Raw genomic sequence first — 24,749 nt, 5'->3', positions numbered from 1 at the left:
CTAAGAGTGCTTGAGCAGAACAAACGCAGGTTTAAATGGACAACGGGTAATTATCCGCAGTAATGTAGAATATAGCAAAATGAACTTAGTTAAGAGCAGCAAAAACCGGTATCATTTAACGCAGTTGGCAACTTGAAATGAGGCAATATGCTTACTGCAGTATGTCAGCAGCCAAAGTTAATAAGAATCCTATCAGCTCACCAACAAACTGAAACAGTCTAAAAACACAGGAGCTGATTATTTGCACAACACTCTGGGAAACTGTTTGTGGGGCTGATTAACTTGAAACTGCAACAAATATATAAAGCTTTAAAACTTGGTGCTGTAAAGAATTTGCTCATCAAAGGATGAAGAGTTGTTTGATCTACTGTAAAAACAAAAAATCACACAATATCGACAAGCAGATGCTAGTTTGATGCAAAATGCAATTTATTTGAACATAGATCGGCCATCTATCAGTCAATCACTGTGGACATAGTGAGTACTTGGTCAGTTGTGACACACGATGTCTTCAATAGCAACAGGTTAAACCCTGCCCTTCTCTTAGCTTAGGGGTTATCTCAGTTCCACTAAAAGTTGCTTTCAGCAGCTTTGTGAATGAGGAAATTCTTTGGCCACATTGTAGGACTCCTGGTGGTAAGGTGATTCATCTGATTGATTTTGGCAACCCCAATTCCCCCTAGGCCTCTCAGAATAGCAAAGAAATACGCACAGTGCACGATTTTTATGCTGCTTGAAATGTCTTGACAGTATTCATGTAGTTATGTACTGCACAATATAAAAAATAACAGAGTGCTTCCCATGTCTAGGTGCGCGGTGTTTGAGGAGCAGACCGGTAATGATGGAAGAGACCCTGCACACAGCATTACCACCTGAAAATACTGTCAACTGGTAAAGTTAATGCATCTTGTTTCTTTTACCCAAGTTAATATAGCCTCTTACATACAGCTAATTTGTGAAACTGGAGGCAGAATACACAGAGACATTCTTTGACAGATTATAAAGTGCACATGGTTTCTGCTCCACCAATCAGCTTAAAAACAGGAATAGAATTCCCCAGACTGCACATGATAAAATGAACTAAAATAAATGTAAGTCAGTGCTGTCTGTAAACAAATCAGGCACTGTTACAAATTTAGTGCAGGTAAGCATACTCAGTTAATACCAAACACATCTTGCACCTGCTTATTTATATTATTTAGCTTCCCAACCTACAGTCACCGAAGCAACATTTGATAGCATCAGCCTTTGAAGTTGGACTAAACATGTTTGGCTCACAGAAGTTGTGGCTGAATCATATGGGTTGAAGTGAAATATTTGAAGCCTTTAAGTCAGCTGAACTAATTGCTTTATTATTCATGATCTACCACTTGGCTATAATAGCCGTAATGTTTTACCACCACATTTTAAGGTCAGATCTAGCAATACATTCATCTAAATAAGTCCTTGAATTATTTATTTATATTACAAAATATCATTGTTTTTTCCAGTTGTGACAACATACTGACTGCAGATCTGATCTGTGTGTTTTGGTAACGTTTTATCAGTGACACTTGAATACAGAGGGACCAGACTCTTCTCCGGCCAAACAATCAAAGGAAAATATTGTGTTTGTGTGAAAATGCAGATTAGTTTTGTTACAACTGTTGTACTTCCAAGGATATTTAGTTTGTACTGCAGTGTTTCTATTTCAAGCAAGGTTCATGATTTTGTAATTTTTTCGGTTTATGATTTTGCTGAAGCTATAAATAAACTGACCAGTCATGAAGCCAGAATTGTAATCATTGTATTTAAATCAAGTCAGAAATCCTTTTGATCATTTTCTTTAGCAGAAGGTAGAACTCATACCTTCTTGGAAGTCCCACTGACTCACCAGGTTCCAACATTAGAGGTGTTCAGGCTTAAAATCTCCATGAAATGAGGACAAACCAAACATTGTATACAAAAGTGTTTATTTTACTTTGGACTGTATAAGGACATGAGAATGATACACAAAGTCACCAACCAAATTTAAAACAAAGCCACCCTTCCACCTAAACAGCCTGTCTTTCTACTGACAGATGACCTCTCCTCAAATGAACATAGATCAACAATGACATATCTCCCATTCTGAATCTTATACTGCATACATAAACTTTCCCAGCATTTTTCCAGAGATGTGAAGGCAAATGTGACTGTTAGAGACCATGCCAGCTAAATTGATGGCATTAAAGGCAGGATCTACTTAACTTTGTACTGAAGTACTTTAAGAAGTTAACAGTGCAGCACAAAGTCAACAGGTTGTGTTAAGAAGCCCAACAAGCTAGTGAAGTTGTAAATAGAACCACATTTCCATACATGCTCAGTGGCATGCTCTGCAAGGAACCTTACTCCTGAAAGTTGCTATATAATGGCTGTTTTTACGTTATCTCTAAACAAACTTCCATAACTATTAGCTACTAGTCTTTGGTGTGAAGGAACATGTGTGGCTCACTGACATGTTTTCATTAGTTATAGGACAATAAAGGAGATCTACTGCAGATATGTCTGACTTCATCAGTTCATTGTTGGTTTGGCTCCAAACATGAGATTTGATGACCAAGAAATATACAGAAAATGGCCAGCCTTATTTATTCTGCTTCATCCAGTCAGTTTATAATACAACACTTTATGTTTGATCGTTAAATGAGCTCACCCTATATAGTTCAGCACCCAAATCACACACACACACACACACACACACACACACACACACACACACACACACACACACACACACACACACACACACACACACACACACACACACACACACACACACACACACACACACACACACACACACACACACACACACACACACACAGTCTCCAGTTGTTGATCCATCCTAAATCACAAGGTGAAAGTCGCCTTTCCTTTCAGGCTGGACTACAGAGAGGTGCTGCAGGAACTGCTTCATTTTCTGCACACTGAGGGAGCCACTGCAGGAAATGAGAAGACAGGAAGGCACTGTTACACAGACCTTTACTGTAATCTAATAACAGATCATTTCAGTTGAGGTATTTTAAATCAAATGATGCAATGTTCCTTTACATTCAGATAGCATGTATTCAGACAGACTCTACTATGCAAATCTGTTTAAAGTGCATTTTAATTCAAGCATCAGTTTTGTCAAATGATTTGACAAAACAAATAAGTAGGTGACAAAAATGGTGGTGAAAAATTGGTGACAACATTAGCAAAACTTTTAGGAGGGAATAGGATCATGTAAGTATTATACAAGTCTATTTATTGTGTTTATCATTGATGAGGTAGCTACATAACACATACAGTATGTGATCCCTATCACGTTTAAAGATGCATCAATCTACATCAGTACATCGATTCAATGATCACCAAGCCTATAGCATCGATAGAAAATGAAAACATCATCGATCATCATCTTTAAGACGTGCCTTTATTTTGAAATTCCCATGGCACATCGGTGTACACCTGAGCACACACACCTCCAAACAAAGCGACGTCAGGGCAAGCAGCCAGAAATAAAGTCCATGAAGCTATCCTGATACCAAGCAGCTTTTTTCCACAAAAACAAAAAATTCTAAAGGAGCAATGAGTATCACTAATTGCGGCTACAATTGCAAATCACGTTGCTTCAGTCATTGCTGACAAGATGCTGCCCCTCTACATCAGAACACCCTCAGAAGATGAGTTTAAGCTTATTATTCAAGGGTTCAGAGACAGGTGGGGTTTCCCACAATATGGAGGGGCTATCGATGGAACCCACATTGGGATTCTAGCCCCAACTGACTGTCCTGCAGACTACTACAACTGCAAAGGTTTCTACTCTGTCATCCTGCAAGGTGTGGTCGACCATCGTCTTTGGCAACTCATCTTTGTAGGAGAGGGGTCAGAGTGGTACACTGTTTCCTAATATGACAGAGAGGTTTGGAGATGTAAACATGCCAGTGACGGTACTGGGAGATGCTGCATATCCACTTCTGCCATGGCTGATGAAACCGTAACCTGAAAACCAACACACTACCCCTGCACAGCTTGCTTTCAACAACTGTCTCAGCAGGGCTCGGATGACTGTGGAGAGGGCATTTGGACGTCTGAAAGGAAGATGGCGGTGTCTGATGAAGAGATATGACTGCAACATCAACAACGTCAACACTGTGATCTCAGCCTGTTGCGTCCTTCACAATTTCTGTGAGGACAACAGTGAGGACCATGATGGCACAGATGTGCAAGAGGACAATGTGGGAGAGGACTGCACTAATTTCTGTGCAGCAACAACTTCACACACCATTGGAGATGCTTTGACTGCATATTTTGCAAGTCTGTAGTGTAACACTTTTGTTACATGTTATGCTGATGCTGCCAATAAAGTTTGATGTGACCCTGAATATGTCAAGTATTTCTTATTGCATATATATATATATATATATACACACACACATATGTGATATATATATACACATATATATATACATATATACACATATATATATATGTGTACATATGTATATCAAAATGTCTCATATTGACCCTTCCTTCAAATGAATAGATTAAACCAAAGAGGTTAGCAAAAACCTTTTATTAAGTGTGCAAAACCAAACATGTGCAAAAGTAGAACCAAAAGCATACAAAATAGCAACAAAGTTAGAGGTGATGGTAGTCATGTCTATGTGGCTGAAGTGTGTCATCATGGGCAGAGGAGTAGTGCAGAGGAGTGGAATGTACATGTGAGGGCTTCTGCACAGAAGTAAGCAACTGCTGAAACATCCTGTTCGTGTGTTGCTGCCGATGCTCCTCCATTTCCCTCATCCAGTCGCTGAACATCTCCAGCTCCTGGCGGTGACGGACTTGCTCAGCCTCCATAAAGTCTTGATGATGTGTCCTCTGCATCTCCATGAACGCCTCTATCATGTCAGCAACATCAGTCCTCCTCTTCCTTTTTCCGGATAAATGAGGCTCCCAAAGAGATGCATGGAGAAGCTCTGGAGGTTCCTGAGGCAGAGGTGGTGGCATCAGACGTGTTGGTATCTCTGGTCGTTTTCGGACTCCTCTGGTGTGCCTTTAAAATAAAAGAGGGAGAAAACAATGTAAACATCAATATGAGCATAGAGCCAAGAGCTCAGAATTTAGCAGACATGTGTAAATCTGGTCTACCCTGGACACAAAACCGAGTTTATCAGTATCTTTTGGCCATATAATCCAATGACAATTTTAAGTGGAAAACACACGAAAAAAAAAGCAGGAATCAGTGTTTAACAGACCAAAAATGTTTCACCTTACATGAACCTCACAAATGGTAAATTTTGAACGGCTATTTTTCACAACAAGAGTTAGCATAATGTACTGACTGTTCACTGCACATCCATGGCTATCGTCGGTCGAGGAGCCTTGCAGTCGGGGCGTGGACTCCAAAACCACGAGCTGGCTGCTCGGTTTGAGGCCGATGATTTGGTCGATGGCGACGTACCACCGAAATTTGTCCTTTTCATCGGACGACGAGCCTGACTTTCTCAGGGCATCACGTACTTTCTGGTACTGAATTTTTTTAAGCTTGTCCCGGCACTGTTCAGTGGACCTTTGGTATCCACGACAAACAAGATGCTCGCCGATTTTACCAAAAACTTCGGAGTTTTTGTGTGTCTTGTCCAGTTATTGCTGGATGCCATCCTCTGCCCAAATCTCTATTAAAGACTCCAACTCTTCATCAGACCAACGTGAGCCCCTTCGACGCCGCCATTTCTACTGTTGTTGTAAAGGGATGGTCGCATGCTTTATATGTCTTCACCACGTTTCGCGTGTTGTGTACGCATGCGTGACCAAGTGTACTGTGCCTAAGCACACCTCTTCCAAGCGTACCGCACTCACACTAGCCAAATAATCCGGATTTTAGGGGGCAAACATGCTTGGGCACGGTACGATTGCCTAGTGTGAGTCAACCCTTAGAAATCCTGTTAATAGGATGTGGCTGTAGTCCCATCGCATCTCTCTCCTAACGTTGTCTATGGTGTACGGACATACGGCTGAACATCATCTAACCAGAGTCACCTTTGACCCTGAGATTAGTAAATTGGACCAGGTTTGATATGGAGACTGACACAGTCTCTCTCTTTGAGAAACAAAAAACCATCAACATTCCACGAAGAAACCCAAAGTGACAGAACTACATAAAAAGTTACATAACATAACATAACATAACATAACATGGTGTCTCCTTCGGACGTCAGAACTTCACTCCCCTTTCCACCATCAGATTGGATTCCTACAGGAGAAAATCTGTGTCAACTTATTCCTACTAGTACATAGACATCTTTGTCAATAGTATGGTTTTAAACACAAGGTCAATTACTTATACTAATATCGATTACTTACCTTCTTCTTACTTTTAAGTTAGTTTGCACGCCAATTTTTATTCTAAGTTTTTGTGATCTTGTATTTTTCGTCAGGAAAAGGAAAAGAGAAAAGGCCTTGACAGTTAGCACATCACTTTTCCATTCATCCTGTTTTTGACATTTTTGAGGATTTTGAGGATCTCTCCAGAAAGAACAGTGAACGAGTGAAATTGGACTCTTTCCTCCATCTGTCATCAACCTAAGAGAGCTTTACGGCAGATCAACCCTACGACTTATCAGAACGGAGAGGGAGAGACTTGACACCTGACCATCAGTCTGACAGAAGGCCAGCCGACCCGGATCATCCTCACAGCACCCTGCCCAGACCGGCGACGCTCACTGAGATCTTCCACTTGGCGTGCATACGCGTGGTTCTGAAGGACGGACAGCTGAGGCCCTCCATGGATGAAAGTAGGATCCAAAGATTGCTTTTATCAAGGGTTGATATCAGGTCGAGTAATTAAAAATGTCTTTAAAAGTAAAACTCAGTAAAACTTACAGTCTGTGTAAAGTAAAAATAAATATGTTCTGAGTTTGACATACCACAGAAAAGTGTGTTGTTAACCACCCTGCCAAATTTGAATGATTAAAAAAAATCGGCAAATATATGAAATTAGGCTTCAAAGTTGTGTAAAAGTGAGAGAGAGAGAGACGGGTGGGTTATCCGGCTCATATTTGGCTGTGACTGTGATGCATGATATAAGTAAACTAGCCATTAAGTTGTTTATCCGTAAATGTTAATATAAGTTCTTGTAGTGCCTATTTAACTGAAGATATTCAGTTCATATTTTCTTTTCTTTTTATGTAGAATGACAATAAAGCTACTTTCCTTTCCTGTATTTCCTGAGATATTTTTTTAATACTTTTACTTAAGTACATTTTTAAGCAAATACTTTAGTACTCTTTCTTAAGTAATATTTTGACTAATCTACTTTTACTTGTATTGGAGTAATATTTGACAAGGAGTATCTGTACTTTTACTCAAGTAGTGAAGTTGTGTACTCTGTCCACCTCTGGTGAGGACCCTCAGAACAGGGCGAGAAGACAAAAGTTACGCCTATACCAGATCCCTGAAGGAAGCGAAGGTAGGGACATGATGGGCTTCATTAAAAAATGACTGGCAACCGTTTTGCCATCACTACCAATTAAGGAAGACGACAACAGAATTGACCATGCCCACAGAGCACTTGCCCCGACCCCAAAAGATAATGAACCCCCTCACTCCATCGTGATTGGATTCGCTGACTACACAGTGAAGGAACAGATTTTACAGCAGGCCTTAACACACGGCCTAGTGAAGATGGGTGACCGGCAAATCTATTTTGATAACGATTACTCACCGGAGCTCCAGCGAATACGTGCCCAGGTTAGATATGTCATCAAAGAATTGAAGAAGAGAAATGTCAAAGCGAAATGCCTGTATCCAGCGCGGCTGAGGATGATGGTTGGCTCCACGGAAAAGACATTCCAGACACTGATGGATGCGAGCGCGGCGCTTCAGAAGCTGAACATTCAGATCTGAGTTCAAGAGCGTGATAAAATTGAGAGCAAGCTGGCTAACACAGACGGGGGAGACAGGACAGCCGCTGCGGTGGAAACGTGAATTTGCGGCGGGAGGATGACTGCAGGTTATCCTTCCCTGTGAATGAATGAGGGACATGCTAAAGTAAGTTTGGTTGTTTAGTTAAATAGCGATAAATGTCTGAGAATAGCCGGATGTTTTCTATAAGGACTATTGACTTTTACCTTCAATCGGTGCCTCGATACAGTTTCTGTTTTTTTGTTGTTTTTTGGGGGGGGTTTTGCAGCATAAGAAAATACTGGCGTTTCAACTACACAAAGCTCAATCTAATGGAGTAGTACCCAAAATTAAACACCCTGATACTAAGAAAATCACATTTCAATCAAAAGCAGTAGCAGAAGCATTTGCCATGTACTACAAAAAGTTATACGAGGGCCAGGACATACAAGGGAAAGAGGCTAAAATATCACGTCTTCTTAATTCGGTTCAGAGGAAGACGCTATAAGGATGTGCTCCCCTATTACGGTAGAAGAAATAACAGAGTATTGGTAAGCTGAAAAATAATAGATCTCCGGGGGCTGATACTCAGGGGAATATTATAACGTTTTTGTAAATAAGTTGGCACCAGTTCTCTGTCGGGTATATAATTATGCATTGGATGAAGGCGACCCACTAAAATCCTGGTCTGAGGCAATTATTACAGTTGTTCATAAAGAAGGGAAGGACCCCACACAATGTATGGGATATCGGCCCATAAGTCTCCTCTGTCAGGATTTAAAGATCCTGACCTCCATTCTGGCCTACAGAATCCAAAGATGCATAAGGAAGTTAGTACACCCGGACCAAACAGGGTTCATTGCTGGGCGCCAGGGTACCAATAATGTTAGAAAAGTTGTAAATTTACACTCACTCGTCGCAGGAAGGGAAACTCCATCAATGCTTCTCAGCTTAGACGCTGAGAAAGCATTTGATAGATTAGATTGCACATTCCTTGAGTAAACACTGGCACATATGGGCTTTGATCAGACTTTTATTAAAAGGATTAAAGTGTTTTATATGAACCCAAGATCAAGAGTTAGAATCAATGGGCATTGTTCGGAATTCTTTAATCTGGGTAGGGCTACGAGACAGGGGGATGCGTTGTCGCCGGCCCGGTTTGCTCTTAGTATAGAACCTCTCGCAGAACTAGTCAGGAGTAACCCCCTTATTCAGGGTATAAAAGATGAGGGAGGGAATCAACGTAAGGTTCATTGAAAATCCTGTATCCTCTGTTTCTGCCCTCTTGCAAAATCTGGATGATTATGGTCTAGTATCTGGATACAAAATTAGTCCCACTAAATCAGAGGCAATGATGATTTCAGGGACATGGCCTAGCCAACTTGATTACATAGTGTGTTTTCGCCATTCTTAGGAACTATACTCACTCCCAAAATGTCACAGTTATATCGAGCAAATTATGGAAAGCTACTTGAGGTGTTTAAAACTGACCTCAGTAGATGGGATGTGTAACCGCTATCGCTTTTTGGTAGAATAGAGGCTGTCAAAATGAACCTATTGCAGAGACTTCTGTTCTTATTCCAATCTCTGCCTATCTGGGTCCCAATGTCTACCTTTAAAATGCTGGAAAAACTCCAAACATATCCAAATTCATATGGCAGAATAGAAGACCAAGGGTAAGATATAAAATTCTCAATCTTGAGAAGGACAAGGGAGGTCTTTGCCTTTCCAATTTACAACACTATTTCTGGGCTGCACAGTTAACGGCAGTGGTAGCCTGGATTAACAATGACACAGAGACAGGATGGGTTAACATAGAACAGAGCTCAGTGCCAGGAATACCCTTATCTACCTTAGTTTTCATGAGCCAACAGTCCCAAAAGAAAGTGGGAATTCAAAACATATGGGTGAAGCATACCTTGAAAGTGTGGTCTGCAGTTCAAAAGCGATTTTTGGGGGTAGCTATCCTTTCTCGGGCTATGCAAATCGTTGGAAATATAGAAATCCTCCCCTCAATAACGGATAACACTTTTAAGAGATGGGCAGACAGTGGTTTAAAGACTATTGAACAGTTATTGTGTGAAAACATTTTGCAGCCATTCTCATATCTCCAGGAAAAGTTTCAATTGCCATCCTTTGACCTGTTTAGGTACTTCCAGATTAGGCATTACATCACAAAACATAGAGATTGGAACATAATCTGTAATTTGCCAACAAACATTGAAACATATTTTATCAATATAATTAGACACCAAATTCCCACCAAGAACCATGTTTCCCATATCTATGGGAGCCTAATGATGGACTTACCTTCCACATTAAAAACAAATGGGAGCTGGAGCTGAATATTATAATTTAAGATATGGAATGGGAAATGCTATGTACTGGATGTCATAAAGGTATAAGCACTAATATGTGGAAGGAGTTTGACTGGAAGACCAAAATACGTTTTTGTAGGACACCTCTGGTACTCTCTAAATGTGTAGACAGCCCTACAGCAAGGTATTGCTGGAGGTAATGTGGTATGATTGGTGATCACTCCCATATATTCTGGGATTGTCTTAAATTGGTTCCTTTCTGGAACCTGAGACACTTTATACTAGATCTGGTTGCAGAGGAGGTATGTACTAGAAACCACATGTATCTGCTGCATGTACTCCTGATGACTGCAAGGAAGATGGTGACACTAAATTGGATGAAACCACAACTGCCCACGTTAGAACAATGGAAACAGAAATTAAGGGAAATATATGGGATGGAGGCTATGACTGCCCAGGTACAATTGAAGACAGACCTTTTTCAACAGAGATGGCTGCCCCTAACAATGTATTTTTCTCACTGAGAAGAAAACTAAAGTTGTTCTGATATTATCTTTACGCCTTTTATTTGTTACTATTTTTTCATACTTTTCCAGTATTAATTTTATACCACATATGCAAGGTCCAATATATTTTATGTAATGTTATATCTACATGTAAATTCTGATGAGCTGCCAAGTGATACATGTTTGTGTTTTTTTGTGCTTGATAAAAAAAGAAAGTTATAAAAAAGAAAATTAAACCATATTTAATTTCTGCTCATCCCTATTTTACCAGGAAAAAGAAAAACAGCTTGTATTTCGGTTTAATTGTTGGTATTTCAAAACAAAAATCAAATAACCACTCGTTTTTGGATGGATTAAATTAAATGACTCTTCTTGTTTTTTTACTCTGGTAGCTTTTATTGCCCTTACAGTAACATAAGGAGTGTAGCTGTCATCTTCATTTTTCACCTGGTTCACTGTCTCTGTGTGAGCAGCACTGAGGGCTCAGCTCTGCGGTGAAACATACAACTCTTTAATACAGAGATCATCATCATAGCCATAAAGAAGATCTCTCATTAAGACTTTCTTACAGTGAACCAACCAAAACCAGCATAATGTTGCTGCTGCTGTGTTTTAAACAGCACGCTGGTGTTTCAGGTTCAGAGGTTTGAGGCTGAGCTTCAGGGTTGAGTGGAGGTGTGTGGGGAAGTTTATTTGTGCTGTTGAAACAATCAGAAAATAATGTGTTATTGACCTGATTCACCGGTTTTACTGTCACCGCTCCCTCTCTTCATTCACTCTCTAGCTTGCTCGACCACAGCCGCTAATAACGCATCCTGTAGCCGCTTACTAGCGGAGCAACTCTGTCCCCCGTTCAGTGTCTGGACCTTTTATACAGAACGGCGAGGCGGAATAAAGTAGTAGTATTCCTACAGTGACCAGGCCCTCCTGAGAGCAGAGGAGAACAGCGCAATGACAGCAAACTGCAGTAGAGGCTAACGTTAGCTGCTACTCTCCTCTGTCTCAGCGGGGCGGAGCTGGGTCCTCTGTGCAGCAGACAGACAAACAGCAGTGAAGAGTTGTTATGACTTCACTCAGTAATTTAAATGCAGTAATAATCTGCTTGCTTCGAACACCATTTTTAAAAATTTAGTGATATTTGGAAATTGACTTGCGGGCTGCCCATGTCTGCTCTGTGTGTTTGTTGTGATAATATGTAGAGTATCACATAAAAAAGTATTATTATTATACCTTTATAATTCTCATCAGATCTTCATTGATCTCATATTTTGCCTTTTGGCAGTCCAATTGACGGAAATCCATAGTAGCGACGTATAACTTTAATCCCTGATTAAGATTGTTAAACTAGGGCCCTAAGTGTACCTATATGTTTGTTGCTATCTTTACCAGTCCTGTTAAGATATATGACTGGAACAAAATTCTGAACACTAAATTATCCGCCCTGTAATAGAGAATGAAGCGGTCTTAGAATTAGCCAATTTACTCTGATCAATATGTTCTTCAGTAAAGTTTTCCACCACACTCACTGCAGTTATTTTCACACCTGTTGTTTTTGCTGAAATGCTGCTGCAGCTCCTTGTAGAAAACATTAAGGTCGGCCAGCTTGATGTCAGATCGTATGCTGAGAGGAACCACCTCCAACATGGCTTTACTCGGCTTCTCATATACATAGTCTATGGACACAAGGGCGGAGAGTTCAGTCTGAAATTTCAATTCAGTCAACAGATGGCAGAATATGTAAAACTGCACAAGTACACTACAATTGATTCGACTGCGAAAAAACATCATGTGCCATTAAATGTCGACCTCCACCTCATGGAAAGATCGACACAGTAGAATAGCAAGAAAATGTATGCGGCACCATTTTAACACATAACATATATAACATTATTTGAAAATAACCCTTTTAACTATCTCGCCACTTATCTGCCATATTGTCACATTGCTCTTAGCATAGCCTGGACCTAGAACATTCATATTTCCCTTTTCCCCCTCCAGTCTGATGCCCAATCTTGTTGTCCCTTTTGCCTCATTGGCTCGATGATGTGCCTGTATGCTCCTGATGTGCTGCCTGTTTCTTTTCGGCCTCCCTGGTCTCACGTCTTACCCGTGTCTGACTCCCACTCAGTTTCTCCTCCTGGCTTCTCTCCAACACATCCCTCTGTTTCTGCCTCCAATTTCCCACTCTCTCTATCTGTGGCTCTGCTCTTTCATCATGACATGATAACTTTAGCTGTCCCTCCTGACAGTTTCTGTTTTTAGCCAGTTGTAGCCAGCCATATTTGAAAGAATTAACTAATTATGCAATTAAGCTGCCACCACAACCTGACTAGCAGGATCTAGAGTTGCTGACAAAAGTCTTGTCACTTATCCATTTTGTAGAACAGCTTATAACCTGACTTTTAATTAATCCATTGGTTTTAGAAATGGCTCATATGAAAGCTAAAAACCTCCCAAATTATGTTTAATATACTAAAATAAATTTGCTTCACTGAAGAAAGATTGATCATTTAATGAACACAGAAAGGTCTGATTTTGGCAAGACAAAAGTTTTGTCGCCTACAGAGAATAATGTGAAAATTGAACAAATAATTTACTTCAAATACAAAAATATGTTGCATAACATTAGTGAATTAAGTAGTGGTGCTGTGAGATCCATATTTAATGTAGGCTACAAAATAGTACCTACTCAACGTGGGCGGGGTCGTCATAGCACAGCTCCGTGAAACTGCCGTGACTTCGTTTTATGCGCGACACAAACACATAAACAATGGAGGACATGGAGGCGATGGTGTACTTGCTGCTGTATGAGGCTTTTTGTAACACATTAAGCAAGAAAATTGAGCCGTGTATAGTTGTAACGCTGCTGCCGGTATTTAAAAATGCTGTGTTTGATTCTTGTGTGGGACGGCTCATGACGCTTCCAGCGACAACTCTTCTGACCAATCAGTGGCCGGTAGTCTGGTGACGTCACATTTAGTATCGGCTTGGCTCGCTTGGAACCTCACCAGAGCAGGTACTAAAAAAGTATCAGGTTCCAGGTACTTTCCCTAGTGGAAACGCAAAAAGAACCGATGCGAGTCGTGCTGGAACTGTGTAGTGGAAAAGCGCCATTAGTGTGGGCCATACAAGGCGGGAATGCTGCGCCTTTATTCCGCCTCCCTCTTCTGTATAAAAGGTACAGAAACTAGGGATGCCGCCGATATTAGCAAAAAAAAGCATATCAATATGGGATCGGCCTGCACGGGAAAATCCCGATCCGGACTCCCGATCCAGTTTGTTTTCAAAACTCCGGTCCGTGTTTTCCAGCCCCCCGATGTAGATAATCCATTCCAGTTTTTTTCAGCTTTTTTCCCCCCAAATCCGGTCCGCGTTTTTCAGCACACCTAGCGCACACTATCTATTTTCTACTCAGCTTTTTTGTGTGTTTTGCTTTTTTCATACAGTTTACAATATTGTTTGCACTGATGGCTTTTTAAGCCTTGGTTTACACTCTTGTTGTTCAAGAGCAGAGCACTGATGCCAATTCAATTTGTGTGGTTAATTGACTATTTATTATTTTTATTCATTACTATTTTGTGTTTATTTAACCCTGTTAAGAATAAACAGGTCAGCTTCTCATTACCAACCATTGTGGATTATTCAAACTAACCTAATTAAGTTGGCTAGTTGTTCTTAAGAGTAAAACCCTTTTCAACATGAGTATAACAACAAAATAAGTAAATATCTTTAATCTTTAATACATGCTTGGATCGGCCGGTATCGGTATCGGCCGATGCTGAAAGCTACAATATCGGTATCGGATCGGAAGTGCAAAAAGCTGGATCGGGACATCCCTAACAGAAACGGCTGCAGAGGTAAAGTCACAGAGGCAGGACAGCTGTGGTCGAGTGAGCTTGAGAGTGAATGAAGTGAGGGAGCATTGGGACCGAGAAAGCCAGTGAACCAGATCAATAAAATGTTATTTTCTGATTGTTTCAGCGGTTACTTTCAACAGCACTAATTAAACACACCCACACCCTCACACAACTCTGCTCAACCCTTTATGAAAAACATTAACATCGGCACAAAAGAGCAGAATCCACTTGGCATAAGGCCGAATATTTCAAATTTTTCTTTTATTATGCCAGAGGCCAAACTTACTTGCCAATCCCCAAACTTCATCCTGAGGGGAACTTAAATGTGTTTAAAAGATTTCATAGCCATTCATCCTACAGCTGATATTTCAGTCTGGACCAGAGATTGTCTATTCTAGGGCTGTGGAAAGAATTGAGGGTAGGAGACTTACTTGGTGGGTGTTGTTGGCCAGACATTTCTACAAAGGGAGGCACCTGGAAGAAAACGTTAAAAAAGTTGATTTCAGGTTGCAATCATCAGTGTCATACTCAACTGTGTCAAGTAACTGAATAATCTCAGAATCCTGTTTGGGACAGAAGATTCCTGCCCACTGAAACAGAGTAAGATTAAGAAAGCAACTTTATGACCCTTTGGGATAAAGCATATGTGAAAGAATGGAAGTAAAGTTCAATGCTGGATTTGGTCTTTGACATCTGAATTATGCATTTATGACAGTTTCAAATAATATGAGAACGAGAGGGATTTGTTTTCAATCAATAGAGAAATCTTACTTAAGACACAGGGTCAGCATTCAAGAGAGTCTTGTGAAACTATCTAGCGAAATAATTAGTTAAACCTTTACATTTTAACATGATGTCTTACAATAGGAATTTTGCATCACACACCATAAAAATACTGCCTTCACCTGATGCTCTTTTAACTTATTAACATAATATGATTATAGCTTTTGTGGAGTTTATGCTATGATTACCGTATTTCCTAAAATAAAAGACAGGTCTCCACTAATATATGGTAATTTCCCACAACAAGGTTCTGCAAATATTTCACATTAAAAACATTGTTAAGAAATAGGACACTTTTCACAGAAACCCTAGAGGGCTTTTAATTTGAAACGGATACCAGAAGTGTAAAAAATTAAGTCTGTGACATATTCTACAGAGAACTGCATGTCACACAGAAAAAAAAGGTAACACACCAAATCTCTATGTTCATGAAGCACTGTGTGGCTTTTCTAACCTGTGAACATGGGTGCAGAAATGAAAAGCAAGAGGGTCTGTGACACACGTGCTGCTCAGGTATAAGGCTGGTGACTTTGTATAGTTGTCTTACTGTCAGCAAAATTTGTGTTTGGATCCAAACCAACAATGAACTTAGTATTGTGTTTTGTCAAAGCCTCATGTATCTTATTCCTCTGTGCCATAGACCTCCATTGTTATACTATAAAAAAACATATCAAGTAGTACAGTACTGGGTGGCATGAAGAGTGTGGTTTCTTTAGTTTGTTTAAGATCTTGGAAAGAGCAGTGGCTGCCCAGCTACAACATCACATGTCCCACCATGAGCTCTTTGAACCTCTCCAATCGGGCTTCAGACCCCATCATAGCACCGAAACCGCCCTCATCAAAATAACAAACGACCTCCTGATTGCTGCAGACAACGGCCTTGTTTCCATCCTCATCCTCCTTGACCTCTCTGCTGCCTTCGATACCATCTCCCACCCCATCCTGCTCTCCCGTCTCTCTGAGCTCATTGGCCTCACCGACACTGCTCTCTCCTGGTTCCAGTCTTACCTCTCCAACCGTAAACAATACATCACTCTGCAAGGCTCCTACTCCACCACTGCAACAGTTAACCATGGTGTCCCCCAGGGATCTGTCCTTGGCCCCCTCCTCTTTACCATCTACTTGCTCCCCCTCGGTCAGATCATCCGCAACCATGGACTCAGTTTCCACTGTTACGCAGACGACACCCAACTGTACGTCAGCACCAAGCCCTCCTCACAACTCCCACCAATACAACTCAACAACTGTCTGCACGATATTAAAACCTGGATGACCAACAACCTTCTGAAACTCAACACCAACAAGACAGAGCTCATGGTGGTGGCCCCAGCACCACTGCTCAGGAAGGTTGGAGACCTCACCCTGGTCATCGACGGCTGTACCACCTCCCCATCTCCCAAAGTGCGGAACCTGGGCGTCATCCTGGACCCCACACTCTCATCAGTTTCCACATCCAGAGCATCTCCAAATCTGCCTTCTTTCACCTCCGTAACATTTCAAGACTCCGGCCGTCACTCACCGACTCAGTCACCGAAACCCTCATTCATGCATTTGTCACATCCCGTCTGGACTACTGCAATGGTGTCCTGTCTGGGCTGCCTAACAAAGCCCTAGACAGATTGCAGTATGTCCAGAACTCAGCTGCCAGGGTGTTAACCCACACCAAGCCCTGGCAGCACATCACCCCCATCCTCAAGAAACTCCACTGGCTGCCAATCAAACAACGCATCAGCTACAAAATCCTCCTCCTCACCTACAAATCACTTCACTCACTGGCACCCAAGTACATCACTGACCTCCTCCACCCGTACACCCAGTCACGGTCCCTGCGCTCCACCAGCAAGGACTTACTCAGCACTCCCCGCACCAGACTCAAGACCTTTGGTGACAGGGCTTTCTGTGCTATTGCCCCTACCCTTTGGAACACCCTGCCCCCTCCTATCCGTTCCGCTACTTCTCTGTCACAGTTCCAAAAGTACCTCAAAACACACCTCTTCTCTCTTGCCTACCCTCCCTAAACCCCCACCCTGCCCTTACCCCCCTACTCCCACTCTTGTAAAGCGACCTTGGGTATCTTGAAAGGCGCTATATAAATCGAAGTTATTATTATTATTATTATTATTAAAAGCAGAACTGCTGAAAAGGTCAATGGTGGACTTTTATGATATGATGATTTCATAATTTTTATATATATGCAGGAATGATTCATATATTCAGCAGACCACACAACTTGGAAGCTAGAAAACTTTTTGTTAAAATCACTTTATGTGCCAACCAATTAATTTTCTTTCGAATGAACAGGTTCGAATCCTGTATCCAGTTCCTATAATACCTGCATGCAGACAAAGTCACCAAAGGGTTCAAAAAGCTGCCAGATCTAGTGACAAAACAATGTAACTGACCTGAAACTATTTTTTAACAGAAAATGCCATCTTTATGTGTATAAAACTCTATTTACACAACAAACTACCAAGAATCTAAGAAATTAACAATAGTATCTGCTACCTCTTTAACAGAATTGTTGTTGATTGTTCATGTGCTGTCTGTGTAAGATTTGTGTATTGCTGAATTAAAGAGACGCTGACTTCACCTCATTGAATGGTGACTATTATTTCAAAATAGTTAACTTTGCCACAAAGTTAGCATTACAAATAAATGTTTCTGGGAGCTGATCAGGTCTTACCTCAGTTGTGGTCTGACTGATGGCGGAACCAAGGAACTCTGTTGACTCATGCTCTGACTCTGTCAATGTCTGAACCTGCAGTATGTTTACAAGGACAAAGTCAACAGTTTGTAACCACAGCTATAATATCATTTTGTATAATGAAATGCCATGGCATGTAGTTTTCTGTGATGTCATTGGCATTTTTAGTACATTTACACCAAGGCGTCCACATCTGTTCTTTTTGAAACACAGCCATCATTTCAGTAGGTTAGTGGTTCAGAAACCAAATCAGACATGTTATCTACAGAAATAACGTATAAAAGTAGGACAATGTGTTCCTATTTACAAACAGAGTAAACAACTTGAAATTTGTAATACTTTTATATAATGGTGTAATACAACAAACCACATAAAATGCAATGAATAAACTCTTAAAGGGGCTTTATGCGAAATACAGCTTTATTAGCTTTCAGGAATTCTATTTTTGCTATGTTAACAACTAATGGTGTATTGACATCTTGAGTAGAGAGTTACGTCACACGTCCTCTGTGTGTGTTGTTCTGGAGCCTTTGTTTTGGAAGCCAGGCCGGCAGCGAGTTCATGTTAGTGCATGTGAAACACTCCTCCTCTCCTCCACCTGAACCGTTATGCCACTCCCCCTATATAACCGTTAGTCCACTCCCCTATATAACCGTTAGTCCACTCCCCTATATAACCGTTAATCCACTCCCCTATATAACCGTTAATCCACTCCCCTATATAACCGTTAGTCCACTCCCCCTATATAACCGTTAATCCACTCCCCCTATATAACCGTTAATCCACTCCCCTATATAACCGTTAATCCACTCCCCTATATAACCGTTAATCCACTCCCCCTATATAACCGTTAGTCCACTCCCCCTATATAACCGTTAATCCACTCCCCTATATAACCGCTGCAGCGAGGGAGGAGCAGCGCTACTGGAAAACAGAGACCCGGGTCAGCCTCGGTCTTTCATTTCCAAGGCTGAGAGCCCTGCGAGAGGCAAAAGGAGCTAGAGCTTCTTCTCTTGGACCGGTAAGTAACTTTGTGTGTATATACAGTCACATATCTGTTTAGTTAGTGGGGGCAGTAAACCACATTTGAGATGTTAAAACAGAACTGTAATACATCAATGTGTACAACAGTTGAGTTTTGTTTTCATTTCAACTGCCAAGTGTAGATTGTACAGATTTACAATTGATCTTTTTTGTCCAGATGGTTCCAGCAAGAAGAGAAAGGTGATGTATAACTATGTATGTATAAAAATGTAGTATTTCATTGTTTTCTGGAATTGACTGTGCAATACTGCTCACCAATAAACATGATTTGAGATTATATTCATGCTTCATCCATTTCAACCTTCAATCCTTTGTAACACTGTAGATAAAGTATTAGTTAGGGCTCCACTGGCTTAGTCCACTACTGCTTAGAGAGTGTAATTCAATCACTGACAATACACAAGTGAAATGTAAGTTGATGTACTGTTTACCACAAAGCAGAAAACTTACAGTGTTTCCCAATGTTTCCTGTACGCCGAGACATCCAACAAAAAAAAAAGAGGCCATGGTGTGTATGGACACTAGGGATTCATATGTCTACCGAAAATAAGACATTTTAAATCCCGGGAAATAAACGTTTTTTTAATAAGGCATACCATTAACTAAGCCATGGTCATTTCAAGCAACACTAAATGCAGCAATGAACTGAACTGAGGCGTGAAGCTAGGCGGGGCGGGGTGGTTGGGTGAAAATTAAGCGCTCTGATTGGCCGAAAGCACTCCACTTACGCACAGATCTTCAGTGACAACCTGGTGACAACTTGACTGAAACTGGCGAAATGCGAGATCAAACAATATGCGTACATGTTGGCAGGTCTGCATTATGCACATATTATGCATACATGGGTTCCCGATCTGACCTTTTTTGTGTACTATTTTTATCATTATTAAAGCAAGAGAACACAATTTATGTCCATTAACATTATAATGAATAGGCTATAAGATTAAGCTTAGTTTTTATCCAGTGTGCTGCGTGGACTTCATTACATTTGCTGCTCCGCTACTACCACAATTATGAAATGCCAAGTTTCCGACTCAAAAATCGGCCCAAAAAAGGGGGAAAAAATCGCATAGTGTATGCCCAGCTTAAAGCATGTTATGTAGCGTGGCCACTGGGGGGACTAGAGCACCACTAAAAGAGTGGATGAGGATTAGGTTGTGTTTAATTCACAGTAATGCACAGTGTCTGAATAATTATTGCTGAAGTGTTCCATTTGTTGACTAACTAAAATGATTTATAATAGCTTGCCACTTCAGTGTAGTGGCATTCTAGGTGTTTTAGTTACCTAGACAAGCATAAGCTAATCGACTAGAGACTAGAAAGCTGGAATACCAGGGCTCATATATTTTAACAAAACATTAAGGAGAATACCCAGAATACGCAGCTAGAATAAAACTCTGAAAAGTCAAATTAACATTTTACAACAAGAAAATGCTTAGTTGGAGACAGCAGGCCTGAATCATGGTTGGTACAAGAGGAAATGTGGATCTGTGGCTGAATGGCACACCAGAGAAAGACAAAGAGGATACAAGCTCTATGGTTATTAATAGACTCTCTATAATTAATGCTCTTTCAACTTATACATTTGTAGGCATTGTTCACTGTCTTGGACAGCAGAAAGCCAAATCTAACCAACCCAGGCAGATTATCATCAATTCTGTCTGCAACTAGGTGTGGGCTCTGTCTAGGAACAATGACATCTGTAGAGAGAGGAAGATACTATTAGCTGAGGACTTCTGCAGGCAGGAATGCAAAGCCCCAGCTAGGCTGTGGCCCAGGGTGTCCAAAGCAAAAAGCAGGGTCATGAATCACCAGCAGGTAGATACGTGAATGATCATCCAGCAGGTGAGATATCAATAAGAAAATTGTCCTCACTCCATTTAAGTTAGGTGGTACACTTTACAATGCTGCATACTGATGGCTGGTGGTATATGTGAGTATGTAGTAGGGCTGGGCAATATGGCTGAAAACTGTATCATGATAAAAAAGTTTCTTATCATTTGATATCGATAATTAATGATTTATTTTTTTTTAATGACCTATTGAAAATATGGACCAGGGGGAAAAATATTTAATATAAACACTTTTATTGTAAACCTAACCTTCCTCTGATTTTAATCACTTGTTATCAATCAATGCAGGGGTCGGGTCGCGGGGGCAGCAGCCTAAGCATGGAAGCCCAGACTTCCCTCTCCCCAGCCACTTCGTCCAGCTCTTCCCGGGGGATCCTGACGCGTTCCCAGGCCAGCCGAGAGACAGTCTCTCCAGCGTGTCCTGGGTCTCCCCGGGGTCTCTTACTGGTGGGACGTGCCCTGAACACCTCACCAGGGAGGCGTCCGGGAGGCATCCTAACTAGATGCCCGAGCCACCTCATCTGGCTCTTCTCAACGCGGAGGAGCAGCGGGTCTACTCCGAGCTCCTCCCGGATGACTGAGCTTCTCACCCTATCTCTAAGGGAGAGCCCAGCCACCCTACGGAGGAAGCTCATTTCGGCCGCTTGTACCCGCGATCTTGTTCTTTCGGTCACTACCCAAAGCTCATGACCATAGGTGAGGGTAGGAACGAAGATCGACTGGTAAACTCCCTCTTCACCACGACGGATCTGTGCAGAGTCCGCATTACTGTGGACGCCGCACCGATCTGCCTGTCGATCTCTCGCTCCATCCTTCCCTCACTCGTGGACAAGACCACGAGGTACTTAAACTCCTCCACTTGGGGCAGGATCTCATCCCCGACCCGGAGAGTGCACTCCACCCTTTTCCGGCTAAGGACCATGGACTCGGATTTGGAGTTGCTGATTCTCATACCGGCCGCTTCACACTCGGACCCCCTCAACGCCCTGGCTTTGCCTAGAAATCCTGTCCATAAAAATTATGAACAGAATCGGTGACAAAGGGCAGCCCTGGCGGAGTACAACCCTCACTGGAAACGAGTCCGACTTACTGCCGGCAATGCGAACCAAGCTCTGACACCGGTCGTACAGGGAACGGACGGCCCATATCAGGGGGTCCGATACCCCATACTCCCGGAGAACCCCCCCACAGGACTCCCAGAGGGACACGGTCGGATGCCTTCTCCAAGTCCACAAAACACATGTGGGCTGGTTGGGAAAACTCCCATGCACCCTCAAGGATCCTGTAGAGGGTGTAGAGCTGGTCCACAGTTCCACGTCCCGGACGAAAACCTCGGGCCCCATGGGCGCAGTCCCAGCTACCAGGCCCTCGCCATCGAGCCCCACCCCCAGGCCTGGCTCCAGGGGGGTCCCCGGTGACCCGTGTCTGGGCAGGGGAAATGAAAACCATTTATTGTACTCATCATAATGGGTCTTGTGAGCTACGCCTTGTCTGGTCCCTCCCCCCGGATCTGTTTGCCATGGGAGACCCTACCAGGGGCATAAAGCCCCCGACAACTGAGCTCCTAGGGTCATTCAAACCCCTCCACCACGATAAGGTAGTAGCTCAGGGAGGGATTTAAAAGAACACAGTTTACTTATTTAATACAGTGTGTACCTGTGTGCTTACTCAAGTCCCAAAAACTCTTCATCAGAGCTGTCGCTGTGTTGCTACTGCACCCAAGTCGCGCTTCAACATCAGTTTGGTCTGTAAATACTGAAACATCACAGCTACTAGTGTCTGAAATACTTCTGATCAACACACAATCATTTTTCTGTACAACATACAGCATTAACGGCTGTATTTTAATAGCTGCCGACCCAGCTGGAGCGTGCAGTGCATGCTTGACAGCGCTGTTTATAGAACGTTATAGTTCTGTGGCTGCTCACATCGCCAGCTTTATAGTTACACGTTACTCCATGTGTTTGCCCAGTTTGAGGTCAAAAGGCCTGCAACAGCTTTTAACACCCACATAATCACCCTGCAGGAAGATGAAGTGAGACATGAGTAGATCAGAGAAAGACTGCTAGCCCTGATGGAAGAACCTAAAAAGTACTCAAAACATGGGCTGACCAGGTCACTGGGGTCTTCACGAAGATCTTCATTATCTCCCTGACACAAGCCGTCATCTCATCCTGCTAATTTGTTAATTACCAGCTTAGTCAATTTAATGATTTCAGTCAGCAACATGATATGTATAAGCTGTTGTAGAGCAACGCAGCTAGCTTATAACCTCCAAGCTAATAAGGCAGAAATGGCAGCTAACGTTAGCTAGCGTTAGCTGGCATTGCTAATGTTAGCAACATTTTTTTGTAAAACCTACATTATAATAAGGCATTACTGGTATTCTAGGTTTGCTAATATTATAATTGTCAAGTTTAGTTACAGCTTAGTGACTTTGTTTGTACAGTAAATACATTAGTGGTGTGTTTATAAGGATTTGGGAGACTCTGCTAGTAATGAAGGGGGAGATGACTCTACAGCCAGAGCTGCAGCACTTATTGACCCAGAGCAAAGGGCTTTCTATCCGCTGGCTCCTCAATTATCTGTGCTTCACTGTGGCTCACAGTGTAGCCTCACACCTTCACATTGTTCATCAGGTAAGGGTATTATTCATATCTAGAATTAATTGTATATTCCACACATCTGTTTACATAATGTTGGAGGGGAAATAATTGGGAAAATATTTTTGTATGACGCAGGCTGGTACAACTATGACACTACCTATGACCTCCATTTTTAACATATATTTGAATTAACACATATAGATTTTGTGACCGAGCTGTTGTATGGGATACTGAATTTATTCACATGCACAACTTGTGACATTCTACTTTTACTACAGACTTCTCTTAGCAGCACTGCATTCTGCCTCTACAACAACCCACGCTGGTGCAAAACAGTTGTTGTCAGAGAAGAACTGTGACATCGAACTCCTAGCTGTCTCCCTTCTACCTTCCCAGGGAATTCCCATAACTGTTTTTTATTTTGGTTTATATCCACCCCAGAGCAAAATGCATCCACAGCCACAGAATATATCAAAAATATGCTTGACAAACTCGAACTGATATCCCCAGACTCCCCCAAATTCATCATGGGTGATTTCAACCACTGTTCAGTTGACAAATCACAGTCTAGCAGTATGTCAACTGCACCACCCGTCTGGGGAAAACACTGGATAAATGCTATGGTTCAGTCCCAGATGCCTACAGAGCTGTCTCCCTCCCTCCTCTCGGCTCTGCTGACCACCGCAGCATACTGCTTGCTCCTGCCTATTCACCTGTGGTAAAGAGGACAGAGAAAGTCCTCAGGGACATCATCAGTGGACACCGAAGAGTATCGACAGGCTGCAAGGGTGCTTTGAAACCACGGACTGGAATACCCTCACATCCTCTTCCACCAACATCAGTGAGCAAGTGGAGACAGTCCCAACATACATCTCTTTCTGTGTGGACAATATCATCCCCCTCAAAAAGGTCACAATCTTCCCTAACAATAAACCCTGGGTGACTAAAGATCTGAAAAAAAATTCTGAATAAGACAAAGAGAATTTGTTTTACTGGTTCTGAAGTTGAGAAGGAGGAGGTCAACAGAGAAGTCAAGCAAGCCATAAAGATTGCCAAGCTGAAATATAAAAACAAAGTTGAGCAGACCTTTGCAAAGGGGAACCTCCGCGCAACTTGGCAGGGCCTCAAGAACATGGCAGCAGTGAACTCTGTCTCTACCAGCAAGCCCAT

At 41.9% G+C, this 24,749-nt stretch overlaps 1 protein-coding gene across 1 annotated transcript in view; it reads right to left on the bottom strand.

Moving 5' to 3' along the window:
* Window positions 1-2,780: 2,780 nt before the first annotated feature.
* The window catches only part of ska2 (spindle and kinetochore associated complex subunit 2), a 33,326-nt gene continuing 11,357 nt past the window's right edge, over window positions 2,781-24,749 (bottom strand). Inside the window, exons 4-7 of the mRNA XM_062433550.1 lie at window positions 18,056-18,130; window positions 14,948-15,063; window positions 12,276-12,503; window positions 2,781-2,960 (exon numbers count right to left, since the gene is read on the bottom strand). Of these exons, the coding sequence (XP_062289534.1) occupies window positions 2,867-2,960; window positions 12,276-12,503; window positions 14,948-15,063; window positions 18,056-18,130 (513 nt within the window). The 3' untranslated portion in view covers window positions 2,781-2,866. The remainder of the gene's footprint in view (window positions 2,961-12,275; window positions 12,504-14,947; window positions 15,064-18,055; window positions 18,131-24,749) is intronic.

Source organism: Scomber scombrus, chromosome 14, assembly GCF_963691925.1.
Source record: "Scomber scombrus chromosome 14, fScoSco1.1, whole genome shotgun sequence".
In the NCBI taxonomy this organism is placed as follows: Eukaryota; Metazoa; Chordata; class Actinopteri; order Scombriformes; family Scombridae; genus Scomber; species Scomber scombrus.
This window is presented reverse-complemented; position numbering and strand designations above follow the sequence as displayed.